General features: G+C 38.7%; 1 protein-coding gene across 1 annotated transcript in view; it reads left to right on the forward strand.

Moving 5' to 3' along the window:
- WIF1 (WNT inhibitory factor 1) overlaps positions 1–24,194 on the forward strand; it is a 73,761-nt gene that overhangs the window by 32,089 nt on the left and 17,478 nt on the right. The window contains exons 3-4 of the mRNA XM_036252129.1: positions 12,808–12,916; positions 23,260–23,400. Of these exons, the coding sequence (XP_036108022.1) occupies positions 12,808–12,916; positions 23,260–23,400 (250 nt within the window). The remainder of the gene's footprint in view (positions 1–12,807; positions 12,917–23,259; positions 23,401–24,194) is intronic.

Here is a 24,194-nt window from a genome sequence, read left to right on the forward strand (position 1 = left end):
TGAGCCTGGAAAGGGGAGTCAGTTTTGCAGGGAGTAGACTGTCCAGGCACAGAGTGTGGATCAGGGTTCATGAGAGAGCGAGGTGGTTCAGTGGACTCAAAGCTTGCCGTGGCTGCATCAGGGACTTCTGAGGGAAGACATGAGAGAAGAGGCAGGTGGTGGGCAGAGCCAGATACAAAGCTGTAACTAAATTCTTCTCTGTGATTAGAAACTATTGAGGATCGTAAGTGGAAGGAGTGATATGGTCAAGTGGGCATTTAGGAAGAAAAACTGAATGATGGTGTAGATTGAAGGGGATAAATCTTTAAAAAAAAATTTTAACTTTCAGTTATAGTTTACATTCAATATTATTTTGTATTAGTTTCAGGTGTATAGTATAATGGTTAGACAATGATACACTTTGTATAGTGTCCACCCCGCACCACAATAATTTCAGTACCTACCTGGCACCGTGCATAATTATTACAATATAATTGACTATATTCCCTATGCTGTACTTTATATCCCTGTGACTATTTTGTAACTTCCAACTTGTATTTCCAAAAGGAGGGGATAAATCTTGAGGTTAAGAGTTAATAGGGAGATACTTTAAGGGGAAATTACAGAAACATGGATGAGAAATGTCTGAATTTTGGTAGTAACAGTAGGAAGGAAAAGAAGGGAACAGATTTGAGGAACCAATGAGAGTTCGTGGAGAGGTTTGGTAAAATAAATGTTCATCTAGAAAGACTGCCAAGCTTATGTCTTGGGCGATCAGGTATATAGTACGTGCTTTCTAAAGAAAGATAAGTGAACAGGTTCATTGGGAAGAGGATGAGTTTGTTTCAGACATGTGAAGTCCAAGGGGGAGATGTCTGGTAGACAGCTGTGGATACGCACCTAGAGCTCAGAAGAAGGGTGAAAACTGGAGATACAAATGGGAGGTCACTGGAATGTAGGTGTGACTTGAAGTCACAGAAACAGATAAGATACCCCAAGAACAGCAGAGGCAAGAAGAGCAGACCGGAAGTTGTTTCCTGGAACCATCAATATTTAAGGCAATGGTTCTTTTAACAGCTTTTGTCACGGATTCCTTTCAGAATGTGATGAAAGAGCCAAGGGCTGCTGTCCTTCGAGTCATACACATGTGAACACAAAAGCTATGGATTCTCCAAGGGTGTATGGGGCCCACATTCAGAATCTGCAAGGTGCCGTTATATAAAGAGAAGCACACGAAGATCATTAGAGAAAGACTGATCTGAGAAGGAAAAGGAAAACTCAAAGAGACTGTTGTTGCAATATATAGGTAAAAAAAGAAGAGAAAGAGAAGTTTACTGTAATAAAAATTTCACAGAATACAGAAGAGATTAGGTGGAAAAGTGTTCAATGGATTTAACAACTTGGACGTCATCAGTGATCTTTTAATTAATTAATTAATTAATTTATTTATTTTTAATCCTCACTCAAGGATATTTTTCTCTTTATCTTCAGATTGAGTAGGAGGGAGAGAGAGAGAGAGAAACATTGATGTGAGAGGGACACATCGACTGGTTGCCTCCCTCATGACCCCATCCAGGGCTGGGAATGAACCAAAACCGAGGTACATGCCCTTGACCGGAATCGAACCCGTGACTCATTGGTCCGTGGGCTGATGCTCTACCACTGAGTCAAACGGGCCAGGGCATCAGTGACCTTTTATAAAAACATAATGGTAGTAAAGCCATACTGCAGTAAGCTGAAGACTTATGGGCAAGAAAACTGAGGTCGTGATTATAGACTCCTCTGGAAGCATTGTAATGCCAGGAAGGAAAATAGCCTGGTAGAGAGAGAGTTGGGTCCTTAACCTTTTCTTCACATTCATATATATGAGGGAAGATGACATTATTTAAGGAACCAATCTCAGAGGTTATGGGAAGGAAGCAGGACCAAATGCGGATGTGGCCTCTTCAGAGGAGGATGGAGGAGAACTTGAGAGACTGCACATCGAGCGATCTCAGTTTTCTTTGAGCTCATCAGTTGAGTGAAGAAAGCAGGAATGGGTGGAGGACTTTGGGGAATCTGTAGAGTTGCTGTGTGTAGGAGAAGGAGAGACTAGTGATGTTCAAAAGAATTGTTCAGGGGCATGAGGGGGCAATTGAAATTGGTCATGTCCTCAGATCACACATTTTCATCCTCGGTATTCTCCGGGGAATTTGCTTCAGGTCCGTGTCAGTTTCTCTTTTTCTTAAGGAGAATGAATGGTGCATGTATGAGTAACAATTTTAAAACAGTAAATATCTAGAGCTTAGAAAATAAAAAAGGCTAATTTTGTGTGCTATAGGTTCTAAACAATGGCTTCTCTGAAGTATAAAAACAATTTATAGTGATGACTGTTAGTTGAATTTTCTGTTAGTAAGACTTGTTCCCTAAATTTTAGACTGAAAATCTGTAACTATGAAGTTACAGACTTATTATTATTTTTTGCTTGGCTCTTGGATAGGAGCAGGACAATTGTTCGCTGGATATATCTTGTAATGTAGTATTCTGATATATGAAATTGCCATTATATGAGCAAAGAAGTCAAATTAAGGCATATCTCATAACCTTTACCAAAGTAGTTAAATGCCATTTTTCAAAACATAAAGTTAAGGGGGAAAGTCTATTTTTTTCTGGTTTTCATCAAAAAAGTAAGTTAATACTGTCCATGTGGATTCAATTTCATATATATATATATATATATATATATATATATATATATAAAATCAAGGAATTTCAGATAACTACCTGAAGCTAAAACTAAGAAAAATATGACCTAATGTACATCCTTTGAAGGCCATCACTGGGAATATCTCGTGCTATTTCTATGACAGTTGAAAATGTTCACTTACCTTTTATCAATAGAGTAAAATTATACCCCTACAGATAATTATATATTATAAAGAACTCTGAAAGAAATGGGACACGGATTTTGGTTTGAGCTATGTGTATGTCCTACCCAAACTTATGTCCTACATTTTATAAATGTCATTTTGTGTTTTAAAATGTGATGTGCTGAAATACACCACCATGTGACTTGCATGAAGGAAGAGAGAACAAGGGCTGAGATACTGATGCAGAATAAATGTACTACATGAGCTATAAGCGTAATTGCTCAGTTTTTAAATTTTTGTTAAAGAAACAGCTCTTGGTACATTCTCTCCCCCAACCCTTAAAAATGAATACCCAAAGACTGCTACTTCTGAAGATATAAGAAATATTCAAATATGAATCTTGAGATGAGAAGAAAAAATAGAAAAGGTATTCTTTTTTCTTTTTCAGACCTGAACCTTCCTCTCTCATCTCTTCCAGAACACCTGCACTCATTAGCTCTCTCATATTCTCCAATAGTGATTGCGTCTGAGTTTCCAGGGGAGACTTCCAGCTGTGTTCTCAAGATCCTCCACACTGTTTCTTTCCCACACCTTCTGTTTGGATTGTCCCTGGTCCCAAAAGTGCCGGCTGAACCACTTGCAATACAGTTTTCTTTCCTTGGTCCCTTACCCCACCCAATATTGCCCAGTACAGTGCCCAGTTGTTCGGTTGGCACTGACCCACCACTTTGTAATGGTTGAATGAGAGCAGGCTGCCTGTGAGAAGGAGCCACTTGTCCCAGAAGCCTTAAGGAATAACGAGGAATGACGTTTGCAGAAGTCCCTCTGCTGCCACATTGCCCTTTTCACGGCACATTTTGGCAGCCTGGGGAAAGCAGTGTGCTGAGCAGGGACTATATTTTATTTGGAGCTTACTTTGTGTTTATCCTGCTAATCCTTTCTTTCAGTCTTATAAGAACTTAAAGAAAACGTTTCCATGCCCCGATGCTTTGGTTTTCTATTTCCCTGTGACCCTTCCCTCAACGTTTAAAAATAAAAAAGCATAGCTTTGAATTTTATCTAATTTTGAATTCATATCTAATATGAATGCATTGCTTTCATATCGTAGAAGAGAGTGGCTAGCCAATGGTTTGTCAGACATCCTGGTCTGTTTCTGGTTTGCATGAGCAACGGTGATTCCAAACCGTAAGAGGAAAAAATGGAAATGTTTTAGATATTTCAGATTTAAGGGAAGCCAAACCGTGTGATCTCCTGCCAGTCTTAGTTTACAAAACTCTCATTCTGGATGTGTTTCCTTGGACTTTCAGTTTTAATATTACCATTATATTCCAATAACTCCACTCCCTCCACCCAGCCCTCTGACTGTGGTCTAATGTGTATGAAAATGATGATAGAAGAGAAGAAGTAGGCCGATTGAGGCTCTCTCTTTAAGCCTTGTTCATTTAAATGTCGATTTAAGCCAAGACTGGTGAAATAATTAAATAACTACTCTGCAAGAGAGGTATTTTTCCTTTTTGTTTCTGAAACATTTTTCTTAAAGCCAGTGTTAAAAGAAGTTAGGAAAAAGTCGTCGTTGATATTGCACAGTTTCCGAGTGATATTGCAATTACATATTGTAATTCACAGAAGGCAAACTTTATATAAATGTATATAGTTTTATAAAATGTATAAACTTTTAAAACTGTATGTTACATAAAATTATAATTATATGTAACTTGTGGAAGGAGGCTCAAGGGGGTAATAGGGACCCGAAGAGCATCAGACAAAGCCATGTTTCAGAACCGGACCTTGTTCACACTACCTGCTTACATTCTTTCTGGGAGCCTCATTGCCGAGGTGTTGTCCCGGAACAAGTATAAAACAGTTACAAACTGCACACAGATTGGCTGGATATCAAATGTCAATGCTCCTTTGCTTGCTCTTTTTTTCAAAAATGTCCTCTGTTCTCTATGCATGTTGTGACTGGCCACACAGCAAAGTGAAAGAGATGGACCTGCCGTATCGTATGACCCAGCAATTCCACTTCTGGGAATATATTCTAAGAATCCGGAAACACTAATTTGAAAGAATATATGCACCCCTATGTAAATAGCAGCATTATTTACAATAGCCAAGATCTGGAAGCAGTCCAAGTGCCCATCAGTAGACAAGTGGATTAAAATCTGTGGTACATTTACACAGGGGAATACTCCTCGGCCGTAAAAAAGGAGGAAATCTTACCTTTTGTGACAGCATGGAGGGTCCTGTAGAGCACCATGCTAAGTGAGAGAAGCCAGTCAGAAAAAGACAAATATCATATGATTTCACTTACATGTGGAATCTAATAAACAAAATAAACTAACAAAAAAATAGAATAATAGGTACATAGATTAGACTGACAGCTGTCAGAAAGGGGGGGTGCAGTTGGAGGGCTGGGTGAAAAAGGTGAAGGAATTAAAACACACACACAGACAACAGCGTGGTGATTGTCAGAGGGCAGGCGGGTCTGAGGGGGAGGCGGAAGAGGGCAGGCGGGTCTGAGGGGGAGGCGGAAGAGGGCAGGCGGGTCTGAGGGGGAGGCGGAAGAGGGCAGGTGGGTCTGAGGGGGAGGCGGAAGAGGGCAGGTGGGTCTGAGGGGGAGGCGGAAGAGGGCAAGGGGTGAATAAATGGTGGCGGGAAGAGACTGTGGGTGGTGAGCGCACAATGCAGTGTGTAGATGAAGTGTTATAGAATTGCACACGTGAAACCTGTGTGGTTTTATTAACCAATATCACCCCAATAAATTATATATCTATATCTATATCTATATCTATATCTATATCTATATATATATATATAGAGAGAGAGAGAGAGAGAGAGAATATTTTGACCCATCAAAGTAACTTAATAATTGCCGAGACAGAAAAGCTGCTGCCTGTCGGTGGAATCAGAGCTAATGCCATTTCACTACAACATGTTCAGCAAGACCCTGGCTTATGCATCTGGATGTTTCTCGGTAGATCATTCATTCATCCAGCAAATACCTATTCAATACCTTGCTTGTGCACCATGCTACATGACTGCCCAATAGAGTGTTGGGAAAAAAATGCAGCCTCATCCTTAGTCACAAAGAATTCAAAATGTATATGATGATACATGACCTATGCCTATGCAAAGCTTAATAATAATGCATGATGGTATATGTTTGAGGGTTGAGCTGATTTAAGTCCTCTCACAGGTCAGTATAGATAAAAACACTGGAATCATGGCTATGGTATATTCAGAGCAGGCCAGTTGAGATGCTGCAGAGAGGACCCCTGTTGGAGAATAGTAATCTAAGGAACAAAATAAATGAACAAACAAAACTGAAAAAGTTTTACAGACACAGAGAGTGGACTTATGGTTGCCAGAGGGAGAGGGTTGCAGAACTGAATGAAAGAGGTGAAGAGATTAAGAAGTACATATTGGTAGTTACAAATAGCCACAGGGATGTAAAGTGCAGCATAGGGAATATAGTCGATAATATTGCGATAACTATGTATACCAGGTGAGTACTGGAAATGTCAGGGAGAACGCTTTGTGAGGTACACGATTGTCTAACCACTATGCTGTACACCTGAAACCAATACAAAATAATGTTGAAAGTAAATTGTAATTGAACAATTAAATTTTTTTAAAAAAGAAGAAGAAATAAAATTAGGAGCCAGACTGCAGGACACTTAACAGGCTAAAGCCATTATCTTGGAGCTAAAGGGAAACAGGAAAAGATTGTGATGTGGCAAAAGCGATGTTTTAATTAGTTACATTGGTTTATATTATGGCAGATATTTTAAAGAGGAAGGCAAGACAGAAAGCTCACAAAATGTTATAATAATGCCAATATGAGGAGACAAAAGCTGGGTTAGGATGGAAGCAGTGGGAATAAGAGAAAGGACAGAATCAAAGATAGCTAATGAGAAAAGATAAGATGTTGGCGTCTGACAATCAGCAGAGGAGGTAGAGGCAAGAAACAGTAACAACTCTGAGGTTCAGTAACTTTGTTATTGGGAAAAAAATGATAATACTCTTAACAGATATAAAGAAATCAGGAGGGGAAGCTGGTTTGGAGAAATCATGAATTAGGGTCCGTGAAGTAAGCACAGCCATGAGACAGTGTGAATGGTTCGCACTGAGCATCACTGTCCGAAAGGAAACATTCCGTCTGTGACCGTGCACGAATTTTATGACAGAATATAAAGAGAGAAGAGCTGAGGCCCGAGTCTTAGCCATTCTCTACAATCATGAGCTGAGAGGAGGAGAGTTAATGAGGAAATGTAGGAAAATCAAGACCTGGGAGGAGAGTCAGCAGAGTGTCACAGAATCCAAGGATAATGAGTTTTGAGTTTGAAGGATGAAATTTTGCAGAGAGGTGACAAGAAGAATGCTAAGGAAGAATGTGAGATCCGGCGATTTTTGGTCTAGACATTCAGGCGTCAGATGATTTTAAGCATTGGGCATGCTTATACGTTCTGTTTGGGACTTGAACATTAAACTATTTTCCTTTCTTGGTTATTTCAGTAGATTTCTTCTCTCCTTCCCACACAGTGTAGGAACTATTCTACATCCCCTTAGTAATTCTCATACTCCATGCCCTGCTACTCTGGACACACTGCTATGCTGCAAACATAGTAGGTTGTTGTGAGAATGAAATGAACAGTGACTTGAGTATAGGAAACACTCAACAAGTTACTTCTAAAGTTTTAAATTTTAAGGCATGTGTATGTTTTGTATCTCTAAACCACCTGAAATTTTCTTTGGGACAAATATGATACCTTTATTGGTTTAGTGTTTTCCCATGAACACTTAGGTCAGCATCAGGATACACAAAGTTAAAGTAGGTTTGAGAGCCTCTCTGAGAGCCTTCATGGTTTTATGAAGAACCTTTGATTCTTAATTCAGAGGATCCTGCAATTATTGTGCTTATTAGATTAAGTATACACCATAAACCCAGAACTTCAAAGGTGGAAAAGAAATACTGGATTTTCTCCATTCCTCCCAATGGTTAATGCAATTCTCTGTTTTCTCTCTCCATGTCTACCCCCCAAACGAGTGCCAGAGTGAAGGCCTAATGAGTTGTCCCATTTTGCTGTTTAAATGATATCTTCCTCATTTCTGGAAGGAACGGCCTCAATATTCAGCCAAGTCTCTTAGAAGCAAGTTAAATGGCTTCCAGCACTCCTCTCTTGATAAAACTTTTATACTTCTCCATGAAAAGAAAATTTACTGCACGCAAACCAGGCCAGCAAGATTTTTCAGCAATTTAATTTAGAAGTGAATTATTCTCCTGAATAGACCCATTCTTTGTTTGACTACAAGGCAATCTTTCATGTGTTTCCCAAATAAACACCCTCCTTGTCTCTACCTGAGTTTCCACTAGTGTCATTTAATGAAACAAAATGTACTTTTTCCTAATGGAGTTTTCATGCTCTCCAATTTGCCACCTCCCTAGAACAGTTCATGCTCTGACTTCCTTTTATCTAAGTCATAAATCTACAATTGGTGAAACTTGTTCCCAAGCTTTAAGGCTGGCTCCCTGTCCTCTTTGGCATAGAATTTAGGTTTTATTCGACCCCAAATAAGTTTTTCCAGTGGAGAGGTTTGTGACTAAGGATATTTATTATATTATAAATAAAGTAAAAACAGGGAGTCCTGTCTACAAGTTAGACCATGACATCACAAATCTATTGCTTATTTCATCAGCCATTTTCTATGACTTTGAGGAAAATATTTAAAACTTTAAGTTAAATGAGGAATATATTTGATCTCTGCCTCATGGTGATGATTATCTATAAAAATATTTACATAGTATTGGTGTTTTTGGTAGATCAAAGCGTTGGTCAATTTCTAAGTAGTTTTCGAGTTGGAATTTTTACTAAGTCAATGAAAACAATACGTGAAAAAAAAAACTTTTTAAAAAATATACCACATATAAAGAAAATTATGTATTTCAGAGATTATAGAAACACTATCATCTTCAATAAGATAAGCAAACCAAAAAAGGTGCCTCTTGCAACTGCCTTTCGTTGATAGGATGCAAGTAAGAAACTCTTAGAACCAGTTCTTGACCTGTCTTATAGTCTTGGAACTGCAGTAGAAAAACCATGATGTTTACTGATTCCCAAAGAGATCACAGGGACACCCTAAAACCTCTGTAGTGTGAAATTTATTATTGATAAGATCAGAGTATTGGCTGTCCAGAGAAGTCCATAGCCTCAATGCATCATGTTGAGCAGTCGTGCCAACACTAAGTGTAAACTCTGATACTGAATAGAGTGGATTTCATGCTTCCCAGCCTACTTCATGTGGCCATACTCAACAGCTACAGCAGGAGAGCCGAATGCTCTATGGCAGCAATATTTAACCAATGTGCTACAAGAATTTTTAAAACATGCAATACCTGACTATTTAGTCAGGGGCACTGACCTCTTTTCCCTTAGATTGTCAAATAAAAAGACAACAACCAGCAACACAACAATAGCTGTTCAGTGTGAATAAATCAAAATTATACCCATTTTTTTGGTCAGAGCAGCAAAAAATAGAATTTTAGTAATTAGTTTATGTGCACCATGAGATTTAAAAAAAAAAAGGTGGAAAATCACTACTCTATGGAATTGTTTCTGTACTCTGAGTAAAATTCCTTCAGTTCTATATTCTTTGAACACCATCAAAAGTTTTTGGAATAGACATTCAGAAGCTACTTTAATAGTGAGTATTGTTTTCTGGAAGTGCACTTTCAAGGAGACATGAAAAAGTTTTAAATGAGATTGTTACATGAGCACAGTCTCACTAAATAGAAGTCAAAGAAAAATATTTCATCTCTATGATCAGACAATTATACAAATATCATCAGGCACTTAGAACTGAAAGCAGGTGCATGATTAATATTTGTTTTTAAATAAATGTATTTATTTCACTATAGAAGGTAGAGAACCACATGCATAAAATTTGAAAGAAAGAAAAGAAAAAAAACAGTTATTAATCCTACACAATCATTGTTTTAATCTTTATCTAATATTTCATTCTTCTACTTATTCATACATAAAGTGATTTTTAAAACTTACCGAGGTACAAATAGACAATGGAATACTACTCAGTCATAAGAAAAGATGGAATACTGCCATTAGTGACTACATGGATACATCTTGAAGATATCATGCTAAGCAAAATAAATCAGATGGAAAAGGGCAAGAACCTTCTTATTTCACTCATATTTGGGATATAAAACAGAAAGCAACAAATGAACAGACGAAACAAAAAAAAACCCATAGACACAGACGACAGTACGAAGGTTACCAGAGGGGAACGGGGATGGGGGGAGGTTGGAAGGTAAAGGGGGCCAGACATATATATGGTGATAGAAGGAGATTAGACTTTGGATGGTGAGCACACAATGCAATATACAGATTACATGTTATAGAATTGTACACTTGAAACTTATATAATATTATTAATGAATGCCACCCCAATAAAATTTTAAAACATATTAAATTATATTCATTTTTATCAATATAATTTTAAATATACCACCCATATAAACATAGATCTGATTTTATAATGTGATAAAGCTAGAGGATATAATTATGGAGTAGCAAATGATAAGGGTATTAGAGGATATTGGAAGCAATATAGCCACTGAAATGCTTTATTTTCAAAGTGTTTGCATTCCATCCATGTCATTCTTTTCCATTGTTATATGTAATGCTGATACAAATGTTTAGAATAAGTCCTGGCACATGGTATGTGTACATGGATGCTTGCTGTGTCAATGTCTCTAATTGTTATTAATAGAAATAATCCAAAGCTATTAATTATAAGTGCAACCAGTACTCAATCTCTCCATAATATCAACTAGAATATGTTTTGGAACAAAATTTTAAATGACAAATGTTATCAGTAAAGTGTAAAGGGGAGTGTAGCTGGGAGAAGTCATTTAAAATATCAGAATTCTTGAGAAGCTAAGTAGTAGTCCACTTTTAATAGTCGTTCATTTTCCTTCGGGGACAGCAATCCTGTTCTCTTTTAAAGGAATTCATTTCAAATTGAATTACCTTTCCTGACAACACTGCTGCACCAGACTTCTTACAATCTTCTGCCTTCCTTTAGGCAGGATAGGAATTTCTTGTCTTATGACCCTTTATCCTCAGAGCCCTCCTAGTGAATACATTTATTTTATTTGTTTTATCCTCACCCGGGGACATTTTTTGCCATTTTTTGTTCAGATAGAGTGGGAGGGAGAGAGAGAGAGAGAAACATCGACGTGAAAGGGACACATCGAGTGGCTGCCACCCGCACGACCAACCAGGGCCGGGGACAAACTGCAACCAAGGTACGTGCCCTTAGCGGGAACCGAACCCTGGTCTCTCTGGACTGCAGGCCCGATGCTCTAACTGCTGACTGAGCCTAACCGGCCAGAGCCTAGTGAATACATTTAAAAAATTAATTTATGAACCTCTTCCCCTCCTGGGGAACCCTTCAGAGTGGTCTTCTGCATCACAGCTAGAATGCAAAGAAGGGGCAGCAGTGAGAACTTGGCCAGTGATGGCGCTCCATTTGGCCCAGTGGAACCAGGAAGTGCTTTTACCTCACTGCATGTGTGGACAATGTCCCTGTAGCAACTGAAATCACCCCTTTGCATTATCATCCTCATTTGATGGCCTTAAAGCCTAACACAATTGATGCTGTCATTTAAAGAGAAAGCTGTGTGAATGTCTGTGTATCTCTTAATCTTGTCTATGTTGGAAGATAAATTTTATACCACACACAAGAAAGGCCATATTTTTTTAACCTCTTTCTAGCCCATGTTCATGTAATTAATTTCATTTATTAACCCATCCAAATTCTGGTTATGTCTACAGATAACTGCAGAACCAGTCTACTCTCATTTTAGCATCTGCCCTATATATTGATTGTTCTGTATTCCTAAGCGAGAACATACTGTTCCCATTCCAAACTCTTTTAAAAACCCAGTTAAGAATCATTTAAGAATCAAAGATAAAGTTCTACAGTGAGATTATGCATCACTATTTCCAATATCTCATGCTTGTTCAAGTAGCAGGTACCATTTTTTCAACTAGACTTAGTGGGAAAATGAAAATGTTTCCAATGTAATGTTTTATGGCTTGTTTTCCTATTATGGTGATGAATTTTGCATTTTTAAGCTTTTCTCTTCATAATTAAGTTGAGACCTTAAATATAAACCTCTCTAAGGGAATGGTACAGAAAAATGTTAACAGCAAAAATCATTAAATTATGAACTTTAATATCTTCTTTTGTCAATAAATTTCTGCTTTAATTACTCCTTATTTATCATTACAGCTTTCCAAATTCTGATCAGAAGAGTCACTGCACACTTGAAAAGAATAAAGAATTAACCAAGAAGTTGAGATGTATTTTTCTAAGGACTAGTTGATTGTTTTGACATCACTTATTTTCTTAGGAGCATTTTTTTTTTTTTCAGTCCTTTTTAAAAACAGCAACTAGCCTGGCCGGTGTGGCTCAGTAGTTGAGTGTTGACCTATGCACCAAGAGGTTACTGGTTCGATTCCCAGTCAGGGCACATGCCCAGGTTGTGGACCAGATCCCCAGTGGGGGGCATGCAGGAGGTGGCCAGTCAATGTTCTCTCTCATCGATGTTTCTATTTCTATCTCCCTCTCCCTCTCCCTTTAAAAATCAATAAAGAACAAAATATTTTAAAAAATAAAATAAATAATATTGTTTAAGCTAAAAGTCTACCTTGTGGATGTTTTGGATAAATGTTATTAATGTTTTTAAAAGATCATGTCTCTCCAAACAGAGAGTCTCATTCTAGAGCTCTAAAACCCAGAAGGGTGAATTATGCCGACACAATATTTAGCTACTGTGTGCTCCAGAGTTCCTGTAGTGCAAAATGTCACTCTCCCATCAAAGGGATGATGAATTGAGAAGTGCCTTCTCACTCCCTGTGGTTTCCATGGTACTGACTGGCAATGCCTTTTGTTGTAGGCAGAATACTTCTATGAATTCCTGTCCTTGCGCTCTCTGGATAAAGGCATCATGGCAGATCCAACCGTCAATGTCCCTCTGCTGGGAACAGTGCCTCACAAGGCATCAGGTGGGTGGTCTTTGCCTCAGAGAAAGGTTTACCCTTAAAATGTAATGATGATGGGAATCATATTTAAGATCCAGATGTCACTCATTAGAGGGATTATGGAATATTTTCCTGAAGAGATGACTTGGTTTTAGGGCAGCTCAGTTGTTATGTCTTTATACCCTTTGGGCAAAAAATTAGGATGGGAGTGAAGAAATGGCAGCTTTATAAATTCCTAAGCAACTCTAGGTAGCCCCAGTTCACAGAATTCCAGATTTAAATCAAGGAAGAAAGCCCCCGCATGAGCTGTAGCTGGCCAGTGCGTGTGGGCTAACGCGTGCACAGAAATGCGGCAACGGCGCTAAGTGATGGGGGCCAGCGGGTGCGTGAAGACAGCGCCCCAGAGTGAGCATTGCACAGCAGTCCCCTTCATCTGTGGTTTTGCGGGCTGTGGTTTCAGTTACCCATGGACCGCTGTGGTCCAAAAATGTTAAATGGAAAATTTCAGAAAGAAACAAGTTACAAATTTTAACTTGAGCGCTGTTCTGAGTAGTGTGATGAAATCTCAAGCTGCCCCTCTGTGAATCATCCCTTTGTCCACAGGCATATGCACGCTGTATATGCTGCCCACCCATCTCAGTGACCAGCTTGTCTGTCACAGTGCTTGTGCGCAAGTTCCCCTTATTTTACTCAATAAGGGCCCAAAGCCCAAGAGTAGTGATGCTGGCCATTCGGATGTGCCACAGAGAAGCCGCAAAGTGCTTCCTTTGAGTGAAAAGATGAGCACAGTAAGTCATTTTGACAGAGAAACCACATTTATATAACTTTTATTACAGTATATTACTGTAGTTGTTCTATTTCATTACATTTATTGTTCTTAATCTCTTACTGTGCCTAATTGATAAGCTTTATCATAGGAATGTATGTATAAAAAAATAGTATATATAGGTTTTGGTACTGTCTGTGGTTTCAGACATCCACTGGGGGTTTTAGCAATGTGTCCCTCACAGAGAAGGGGGGGGGGGTGCTGTATTAAAAAGGAATTTTTCATATGAAAAAAAGTGGAAGAAATGGGTTTAGTCTTTCAGATCTTATTCTTATTTGCTAAGAAAATAATAGTATGTGATATTTAGTTAGAGCTTTTAATTTACAAAGTGCCCATTCATGCATTATCCCATTTGAGTTCTGGGAGGCAGTGAAGGCCAGAATTACAGCTCCATTCTACAATTAGAAAATTAAGGTTTCTCAAAGTTATACATTCATAATGAGCAGTGGAGCTGAGACTAGAACCCAGGTTGTATGACTTTTAGAAAAATACAGATATTAACATGTTAACATGTTCAAATATTTTCATCTACTGTAGTCTTTTTTCTATGAACATATATTTTTCATAATTGTAGTAAAATTATATATTTGGTTTTGCAGCATGACTTTTTTGCTAGTGTCATTTGAACATAAGCATTTTCCTATGTCATAGATTTTTCCAAAAGTTGTTTTCAATGCCCTTATAATTTTCCATTGTATGAACATACCATCATCTATTTGCCCATTCCTTTATTGTGTGTTACTTAGACTGTTTTCAGGGTTTGGATCTAGAAATATCACAATACACATCCTTTTTAAGTAACAGATAGTCACGCGGCGGGAGTTCCGTGTTTTTATTCAACACAACTGCCAACACAAGGCCCAGCACAGAGCAGGCATTCAGAAAATACTTGTGTGTGTGTGTGTGTGTGTGTGTGTGTGTGTGTGTGTGTGTGTTTTATCCTCACCCGAGGACATTTTTGCATTTATCTTCATTCAGAGTGGGAGGGAGGAAGAGAGAGAGAAACATTGATGTGAGAGAGACACTTCGACTGGTTGCCACCCACACAACCCCAACTGGGGATGGGGACAAACTGCAACTGAGGTACATGCCCTCAGCGGGAGCTGAACCTGGGCCTCTCCGGTCCGCAGGCCAATGCTCTAACCACTGAGCAAAACTGGCCAGGGCCAGAAAATACTTGTTGATGAATGTGTGTATCACACTCTTGGTGCTCATCTCATCATTCTGGTAAAATAGATTCTTAGAAGTAGAATTATTATGTCAAAGAATATGAACTGTGGTTCTTTTCAAAAGGCTCTTAGAAAAAATTGTCAAAGTGCAATTACTTTCCACAAAGGTTGCACCCATTGAGCCCTGGCTAGCAGCACGGAAGAGTGCCTGGCTTACTGTGTGTAACCTCGTCCACGTGGGCTATTAATCTTCTTAATTACTTTGCTGACTTAAAAAGTGAAAAGTGGTTTCTCAGTGTTCTTTTAATTTGACTTTTTAAAATTTCTATTGAGGTAGGACATTTTCTTTTATCTATTAGACAATGTAAAAAAATGTCTGTGTTCCAGGCTCATTTTCATGTTGAAATAATAGTGTTGTTATTGATTTGCAAAGCTCCCTATATGCTAAGTATATTTACCCCTTATTGCAGTGCTTTTCTTTTTTATAGAATTTATTGGGTAACATTGGTTAATAAAATTATAGGCTTCAAGTGTACAAGTCTATAATACGTGATCTGTATATTGTATTGCATGTTCACCACTGCAAATCATACCTTCTTCCATCAACATTTATCCCCCCATTATCCTCTTATACCCCCTCCTCTCCTCCTTCTCCCTCTGGTAATCATCGTACTGTTTTCTGTGTCTATGAGTTTTTTGGTTTTTGTTTGCTTAATCTCTTCACCCTTTACACCCAGCCCTGCATTACCTCCCCTCTGACAGCTGTCAGTCTGCGCTCTATGAGTTTGTTTCTATTTTGTTTGTTAGTTTATTTTATTCATTAGAATTTACATATGAGTGAAATCATATGGCACTTGTCTTTCTCTGACTGGCTTATTTTACTTAGCATGATGCTCTCCAGGCCCATCTATGTTGTCACAAAGGGTAAGATTTCCTTCTTTTTATGGCTAAGTAGTATTCCATTGTGTACATATACCACTCTTTTTTATCCACTCATCTACTGATGGGCACTTGGGCTGCTTCCAGATCTTGGCTATTGTAAATAACACTGCAATGAACATAGGGATGCATATATTCTTTTGAATTCGTGCAATTCTTTTTAATTTATTATTTATATATTTTTGAGGGAATGGATTTGTAGGAGCTTTAAAATTCTATGTGGTCAAACCTATCTTTTGTGTTTTTTAAATTACTTTTATGCTTGGAAAAGGATTCCTGTTCTAAAGAGTCGTTAAGTGATAACTTACACATGCGTCTAGTGTTTTATAAAAATGTGTTTGGCAATATTGTGAGATGAGGCTGTACCCTGAATTATTTTTCTGAGTCATCAATTTTACCAGTTTGAGAGGTTGAATCAATTCAAGATATGCTCTTGATTTCATATTAACTTCTTTTATAAATAGGGGTTGTTTTAGAGCATACTGTTTGTTCTAACACTGTAATATTTGTAGTTTTATAATATTTTTAAATGATAGCCTAGCCTTGTTAAAAATGTATTATTTTGTTGAGAGTATTACAAATGTATAACCTTTTTAAAAAGTTAGTGTTATTGCCCTGGCCGGTTTGGCTCAGCGGTTAGAGCGTCAGCCTGCGGTCCTGAGAGACCCGGGTTCAGTTCCCGCTAAGGGCACGTACCTCGGTTGCAGTTTGTCCCCGGCCCTGGTTGGGTTGTGCGGGTGGCAGCCACTCGATGTGTCCCTTTCACATCGATGTTTCTCTCTCTCTCTGTGTTCCTCTCTCTCCCTCCCACTCTACCTGAACAAAAAATGGAAAAATGTCCTCGGGTGAGGATAAAAAAACAAACAAAACAATCCCTAAGGATTGTTCTAATAAAAAAAAAAAGAAAAAAAAAAAAAGTTAGTGTTATTCTAGAGAGATGTTAGACTAATTTTGTCAGATGTCAAATGAAGATCTCATTAGGAGCTAATTTAAATCTATTAAATAGTCAGGAAGTCAGGCACCCTTACAAAGTCCATTTTCAGTTTGCAGTTACCTGCTATTTCCGATGGCTCGGTATTGCCACATCCCAGCACAGGAGTTGGGAACTGAATAAGCCGGAGTTTTCCCAATATCCTAGCACAAGTGCCAGTGTGAGAGCAGACAGGAGGAGTGAATTTGAGTTTCTTTTGGGGCATCCCAGAGCTGCAGTTTGACTAGCAGCCTCCCAGAGGATCTGCTTCCAATCTAGATGGGCCTGAGGTTCCAGGAGGCCCATGTGAACGAATGAGGCCTGAGGTTCTCGAGATCCATTAGCCCATGATTTTTAGCCACAGGGAGATGGATATCCCAGAGACAGAAACATGAGTATCCCATCCCAGAGACATGGTATCCATCTCAGAGAAACGGGTATCCCAGTTCCACTCAGACAGCATTGCTGGGGCTTTACTACACCACAGACACAGAAGACACTCTGGACACCGAGTTCTCAGAATAGGCCATGTCACATGTCTTACACCATGTTCCTTTTTAGTCAGAGATCATTTTCTATAAAGTTTTTCTTGATTAAATATTTTGCAACTGCCAGGAATAAAGCTAATACATACCATGTTTCTAAATTTTCAATTATATTTTTTAAATTTTCCCTTTGTCTTTCTCTGATTAAAGGAATATACACTCACTGTAGCCCATTACAATGCACAATAAATTAATTACACAGTTATACCTGTTCAACTTCCAGTGTCTTGAATTTCATTTTCCAATAATTTGACTTCCTAATTTATGCTTGTATCTTAAATCTTATCAGCTTTATACACTTATTGTTTGTAGTAAAATAAAGTTTACTGAAAGTTTACTTCTTAGAATACTGAAACAATAAGAGTTTGAACATATGATGTGAGAATATTTTAACAGATGATCTTTAGATACAACGTCATATTCTAATAGTTCAGAATCTTTATAAGTAATAAAATTTAGAGAAAAAAAATGGATGATGCTTTGGGCAAGGAGATTTGAAAAAGAACAAGCGTTCCTGGACCAGGTGATTTGTGTGTGTGTGCGTGCATGCGCGTGCAGACACACACACACTTTGCATGTGCAACTCCTCCCCCACACAATAGGTTTTGGAGGCAGATGTAGGATTTGTTTGCAAAAAATGCAGGTGCAAGAAGTTTATGGGAATTTCAGCCCATTGCAGGGCAGTTATTCATTAGCCTCATTAGCTCAGTCCCACAGTAGGAGCAGTGAGGGTACCTTGAATTATTAAAAAGTAACCAAATCAGTGTGTCTTTGCTCCTAAGCATTCAGGTAGTGTTCATTATTCTACTGGTCTATTTTATACCCCCAAGCTGCTAAGCTGTTCTTTTATCCCACAGACTGCTTATACGCCAAAACATTGAAAAAGAAAACTCTTGATCTTTAACAGTTATGAAGTGCCTGCCTTCTGGCATCTGAAAAGAACAAAAACAGGAAATACAAACTGCAGGGTGGTTCCGTAAAATTACTGAGTTGGATAACAAAAAACATAAAGTTTCCATAAAGCCCAGGGTTTGCCTCTTTGAACAGTCTGTCTCTGTCATACCATGAAACCAGCCGAGCAGTGGTGTTTCTCAGTCAAGACTTTCAGGAATCCAACGTCTAGAAACTTTTATATAGGTGCTAAGGCTGGAAGGACCATCTTCTCGGTGACCCAGCTATCAGCAGAAAGTGAAGCCCAGAAGAGGTGCTCAGTGTTTGCTGTCAGCACAGAGCCCTGATGACTCCTTGTGTGGGATGGTTTATCATCACGGAGCAGCGTATCATCATGTGGTGTTGAGAATGAACTCTCCCACCTTTCTTACCTTTTCCCCTGTGGGGCAGTGGCTTGGGTGACCAGAGACTGAGGCTGTATGAGCACCGTGCCATCTTGGTGGGGAAGAGGTATTTAGTCAGAATAGGTTTGCTGTTTACTTCTGTATACGAGTTCGTTTACATGCAATCAATTGCACATCTGTGTGTACTGGAATGCTATGGGAGTTACGTTCCATTTGCTTTAGTTTTCTGAGTTGTCTTAATTTACCTCCGTTTCTATTATACAACCCAGACTGCACTGGATTTTACAGCATCTAGCCTAATTTCATCCAGCTTTTGGTAAAAGTGGCTCTCTACTAATGTGCTTATTGCCACAAAAGTTCAATGTAACTTTCACATTTCTGTTATTCCTTGGAAGCAGAGACTATGCTTTTTCGGCTTTCAGTGTCTTTTTCTTTGTACGTGTGTTTTTCTGAGTGCACGTTGTTAATATCCTATTCTCTATACTCCACTGTCGATGGTGAATTTTTGTCTCTTTCTGTGTGTGTGTGTGCATGTGTATATGTGCAAGTGTGTGCCTGTGTGTATAAAGGTATATGGGTGTGTCTCTCATAAGGTATATCTTTGTGTCTGTCAGTGCCTAGGTTGTGACAGACAAATATTAGATGCTGAGATTACAAAAGCAAATAAGATATGGTCCTTGCCTTTAAAAATCTCATGTCTAGCAAAGGATGCAGAATCATAATTTAATCATGATATTATAATGCAATCAGAGAGAGGTGTTTGTGACATATGTAAGTGAAATGGCATAGGCAGGGGGTTTTGAGAAGGCTACAGAGAGTAAATGCAGTCTAATGCGCATCTGGAAAGGTGAATGGAAGCACACTGCACAGAAAAGAGGAGAAAGAACACTCCACGGAGCAGGGTGGGTGTGCAGAGTCAGGCGCTGTGGGTGTGTGCCACATCTTTGGGAACTGAAAGGAATCTAGTCGGGGTAGAACACAGTTTTCACAAAAGTCACTTACTGGATGAGGCTAACATATATACCACTCACAAAAATTAAAGACTTAAATGTACAACATGAAACTCCTAGAATAAATCTCCTTGACACGGGTCTTTTGGACATCACACCTAGAGCACAAGCAAAAAAATTAAAAAGTGGGACTACATCAAATTAAACAGCTCCTGCACAGCAACGGAAACCATCAACAAAGTGCAAAGAAAACCTATGGAATGGGAATAAATATCTGCCAACCATATGTCTGATGAGGGGTTAATATCCAAAATGTATAAAGGATTCATACAACTCTAGTAAAAAGAAAATAATTTAAAGATGGGCGAAGAACCCGAGTAGATATTTCTCCAAAGAAGATGTATGAAAGGTCAGCAGGTACATGAAACGATGCTCAACATCACCAGCCATCAGGTAAACACAAATTAAAACCACAATGAGACAGCTCACGCCTGTACAATGGCTGTTATCAAAAGACAAGAGACAGCAAATGATGGCACAGATGTGGAGAAAAAGGCTCATTTCTGCACTGTTGGTAGGAATGTAAGCTAGTACAGCTAGCATGGAAAACAGTATGGAGGTTCCTAAAAAAATTAAAAATAGAACTATCATATGATCCAGCAATTTGACTTCTAGGAATATATCCAAAGGAAATTAAAACACTAACTCAAAAAGATATTCGCACCCATGTGTTTATAGCAGCATTATTTACAATAGCTAAGCCACAGAAACAACCTAAGTCTTCATCAATGAATGGAGATTTTGCTAGATTTTTTAATGATTAAAATATTTTACTATCACGAAATGTCTTCAAAGTAAACCACTGAAAACACCAAAAAGAGCAGGGGTTTTCATTTGTCTTCCTCACTAAAGTATCTTCAGGGTTTAGAAGAGTGACTGGCACATAGTAATTACTCAATAAATATTCATTGAATAGATGAACCCTTTGTATTTTGACTCAAATTTGTATTTAATCATTTAGAGGGAAAATTCATCTTGAAAATCCTAAAGAAAGTTACTTATGGTGTGTTTTCATCCTTAAAGTTTCTATTGCATTTTGCATCCTTGTTTTTCTCTCCTGGGATTGTTGAAAGCCATATTTCTTTAGAACCACAGGCCAGGGAACTCTCTGTGCATCTCTTCACTTTGACTGACTTAGAGGCCATGTTAGCAAATCACACACTTCCCCGCAAGCTCTCCAAACCCTCTAGAAGCGCCCCCAGATGGCTGGAGCATGTGAACATGCAGTCATACCTTAACCACATTTGTAAATGGTTTGCTTTCAGCACATCTGAACATATGGATGCACTAGTAATTGTTCTTAGCAATGCTGATAAATAGAAACAAAGTGTTTACCTACAAACATCTCTTTCATACCAAGATTCTGAAAGCTACAACTTAAGAGCCTTTTTGAAAGAATTAGACGGGCTACACAGTGGAGGCTGAATAAGGTCCAGGAAAAAGATACACCTGGAATGTAATAGTTTGGATGATGATATGTGATGAGGAAGATTCTAAAAGTTCTTTCTTGAAGTATCCTTCCTTTCAGGTTCTTCCATCTGTTTATACCTCAGGGCAATTATTGACCTACCCATCCATGCAAAGGATTCATGAGAACAGGCTTGATTCAAAAGAACCGCTGAGCTAAAGCCAATCTATGGTGATGGAAGATTTGCCTTTGGGTGGTGGGTACACAATGCAATATATAGATGATGCATCATGGGATTATACACTTGGAAGCTAGATAATTTTATTAACCAATGTCACCCCAGTAAATTTAATTTAAAATAATAATCAAACCCAAAAAAATATCATGAGATATATAAATAAAATTTTATAATTGAACAAAATAAAAAATATAAAAGTGTTAACAGTTGAAAGAAATTATTTGGCCCTGGCTGGTTTGGCTCAGCGGTTAGAGCATTGGCCTGTGGTCCAGTGAGACCCGGGTTCAGTTTCTGCTAAGGGCATGTACCTTGGTTGCAGTTTGTCCCCGGCCCTGGTTGGTCGTGCGGGTGGCAGCCACTTGATCTGTCCCTTTCACGTCGATGTTTCTCTCTCTCTCTCTTCCTCTCTCTCCCTCCCACTCTATCTGAACAAAAAATGGAAAAATGTCCTTGAGTGAGGATAAAAAAAGAAAGAAATTATTTGTCAACTCCTTTGCTTCCCTCTGAAATGGAAATCCCTACAATGGGTTTTTGTATTTCGTCAATTGGCATTTTCACATATAAGATTTCATTAAGCCAAGGTTTTCAATGGGGATATACAACTTTAATTTGGAACTTCAGACACAAGTTTGTTTTTCTCTCTCTTTTTATTTTTGTTAAAATGTCTGTCTGTCTTTTTCATCATGTAGCTGATTATTTGCAATGTTGACATCTTAAGATCCAGGAGAGCGGGGGATCCGTGTTGTTGTGAGACTGGCACCGTAATGAACACTGACAAGGCCAAAACCTTGAGAGGAGTATTTGGTTGCCAAAGCACGTTAAGAAGATTGTATGACCAGCTTGTGTGCAGTGCCTTATGGAAAAGCGCAGACCAATTTCCAGCTCATTTTTTCTTATAAACCTAGGAGAAAGGTTTATGAAAACTCTAAAGGAAAAGGATTTTTCTTGGCTTGGTATAATTTTCCCAAACTTGGCAGTAACTATTACCTGCCATACAAAAATAAAATGAAGCAAAATTTCATGTGTATACCTATTAGCAATATTTTTTCCATTTGTAAGGAAGAACTAAAGTCTAGTGGATCAGCTACATCAGTCCCAGTAGATAGGTTATGATAATCAAGGGGATTTTAGAAATTTACATAATCAGTCCCTCAGCCAATGATGTGAGCCAATTCCTACCCAATAATTTATGGGCATTCCATGATTGGTGGCCTTCTCGCCCTCTCTGTATAGTAACATTGTTAGTTCCTAAGTCAACACCTACATACCCCAAGTGATCACTAGACTCATAAAACAGAAGTGGCCTCCTCTTTAGGAACCTAAACCATTAGATATAAGGCTGGCATGAGATTATTTTATCACACCAAACTCTCTTCTAGATTCCCCAAGACATGGACACTTCTTAATATTAACAAATAAACTGAGAAAAGATGAACTTCATTAACTCAGCCCAATGATTGGAGTCTAGTTTAAATTGTAGAATGTTTCCGAAGAAGGTCTTTTGTCACTTTCAAGTGCACAGATTAAAAACAGACTAGTAGGGTATTGCTTATAGGGTTTTACTTAATGGATTCTGAAATGTTGATTTTTAGCTGTTTTTTTTTTGGATTATATGGAGGCTGGTGAAGATGCCCATAAATTTCTTCCCCTGATAATTAATCTATGCTGCCTATTTGTACTTTAATTTTCAGAGAAAAATCTTTTCAGGATAGTACAAGCCAGACTATAAACAAAATATCCCCAATTCCATATTAGTAGGGTAATTTATTCTCCACCCAGCAACATGTACAAGTTTTGTAGAGAATACCCACATGATCAAAACACACACCCTATTCCAGTGGAGATACAAGAATATCAGATAATGAAATGTGAACACTGTTGCTTTGTTCTTTGTTTCTCTTACCAAGATTTCTGTAAAACTGGAGTGGCCTGGATAAACTGTTCCTCAATACTTTCTTCCTCTTTAGTTGTTCAAGTTGGTTTCCCGTGCCTTGGAAAACAAGATGGAGTGGCAGCATTCGAAGTGAATGTGATTGTGATGAATTCTGAAGGCAACGCCATCCTACAGACGCCTCAAAACGCCATCTTCTTTAAAACGTGTCAACAAGGTAATCGGTGATGGTGATTCAAGAGAACACTCCTAAGGCTTCCAGGTGCGATTTGGGTCAAAAATTATAGGTAGGTAGGTAGACAGATGAGTTTTTGTGTAGTTGTAATCACACCAATGGGAGGAGAGGGTGATACACACAGGGGCCAGTAATGGTACTAAAAAAGACTTCCTATGCTTTGACCCACTCATAATTCTAGGAACTCTAACAGCCCCTTCAAAATGCCCTGTCTTCTACCTCTCTCCTTCCCCTCTTCCAACACTGTCTTTGGGAGTCTCCAGGGGTATCTCACCTATGGTCATGATTCCCCCTCTTTTCTTGTTCTGGATCCTCATAGCAAGGTTGACAGTCATTACCAGCAACTGCCACCTGTCAATGCAACACTCCCCACCCCCCTGCACAAAGCTTGGTGCTGCTTCCTTCCCTGGAGGACAGGATGCCACCGTCATGCCAGCGATCTCTGCCAGGCAAAGGCATCTCACCACCACACCCTACCTAGATGCTCATTTAAGCATGAAGATCTGGCTCCTTTCCCATCCTGATACAAGATTTTCCAGCATAGATTTTTCCCCCCAGCATACAATTTAAGCTCTGGAAACTTTCAGTGCTGTTAAGATGTACCAAGAGATCATTCCACCCTCTGAAAGTGAATATTGGGGGCACTGTCATTCATTCTATTTCAGCATAAATTATAGTAGATTGATAGGTGGGGATGCAGGAAGAATAAGGCTTGTTTTGCCTTCTTTCATGAGCTCCCCACTATTGGAAGTAAGACTGAGAGATGCAAAATCTCA

The sequence above is a fragment of the Molossus molossus genome, unplaced genomic scaffold (genome assembly GCF_014108415.1).
Source record: "Molossus molossus isolate mMolMol1 unplaced genomic scaffold, mMolMol1.p scaffold_m16_p_10, whole genome shotgun sequence".
In the NCBI taxonomy this organism is placed as follows: domain Eukaryota; kingdom Metazoa; phylum Chordata; class Mammalia; order Chiroptera; family Molossidae; genus Molossus; species Molossus molossus.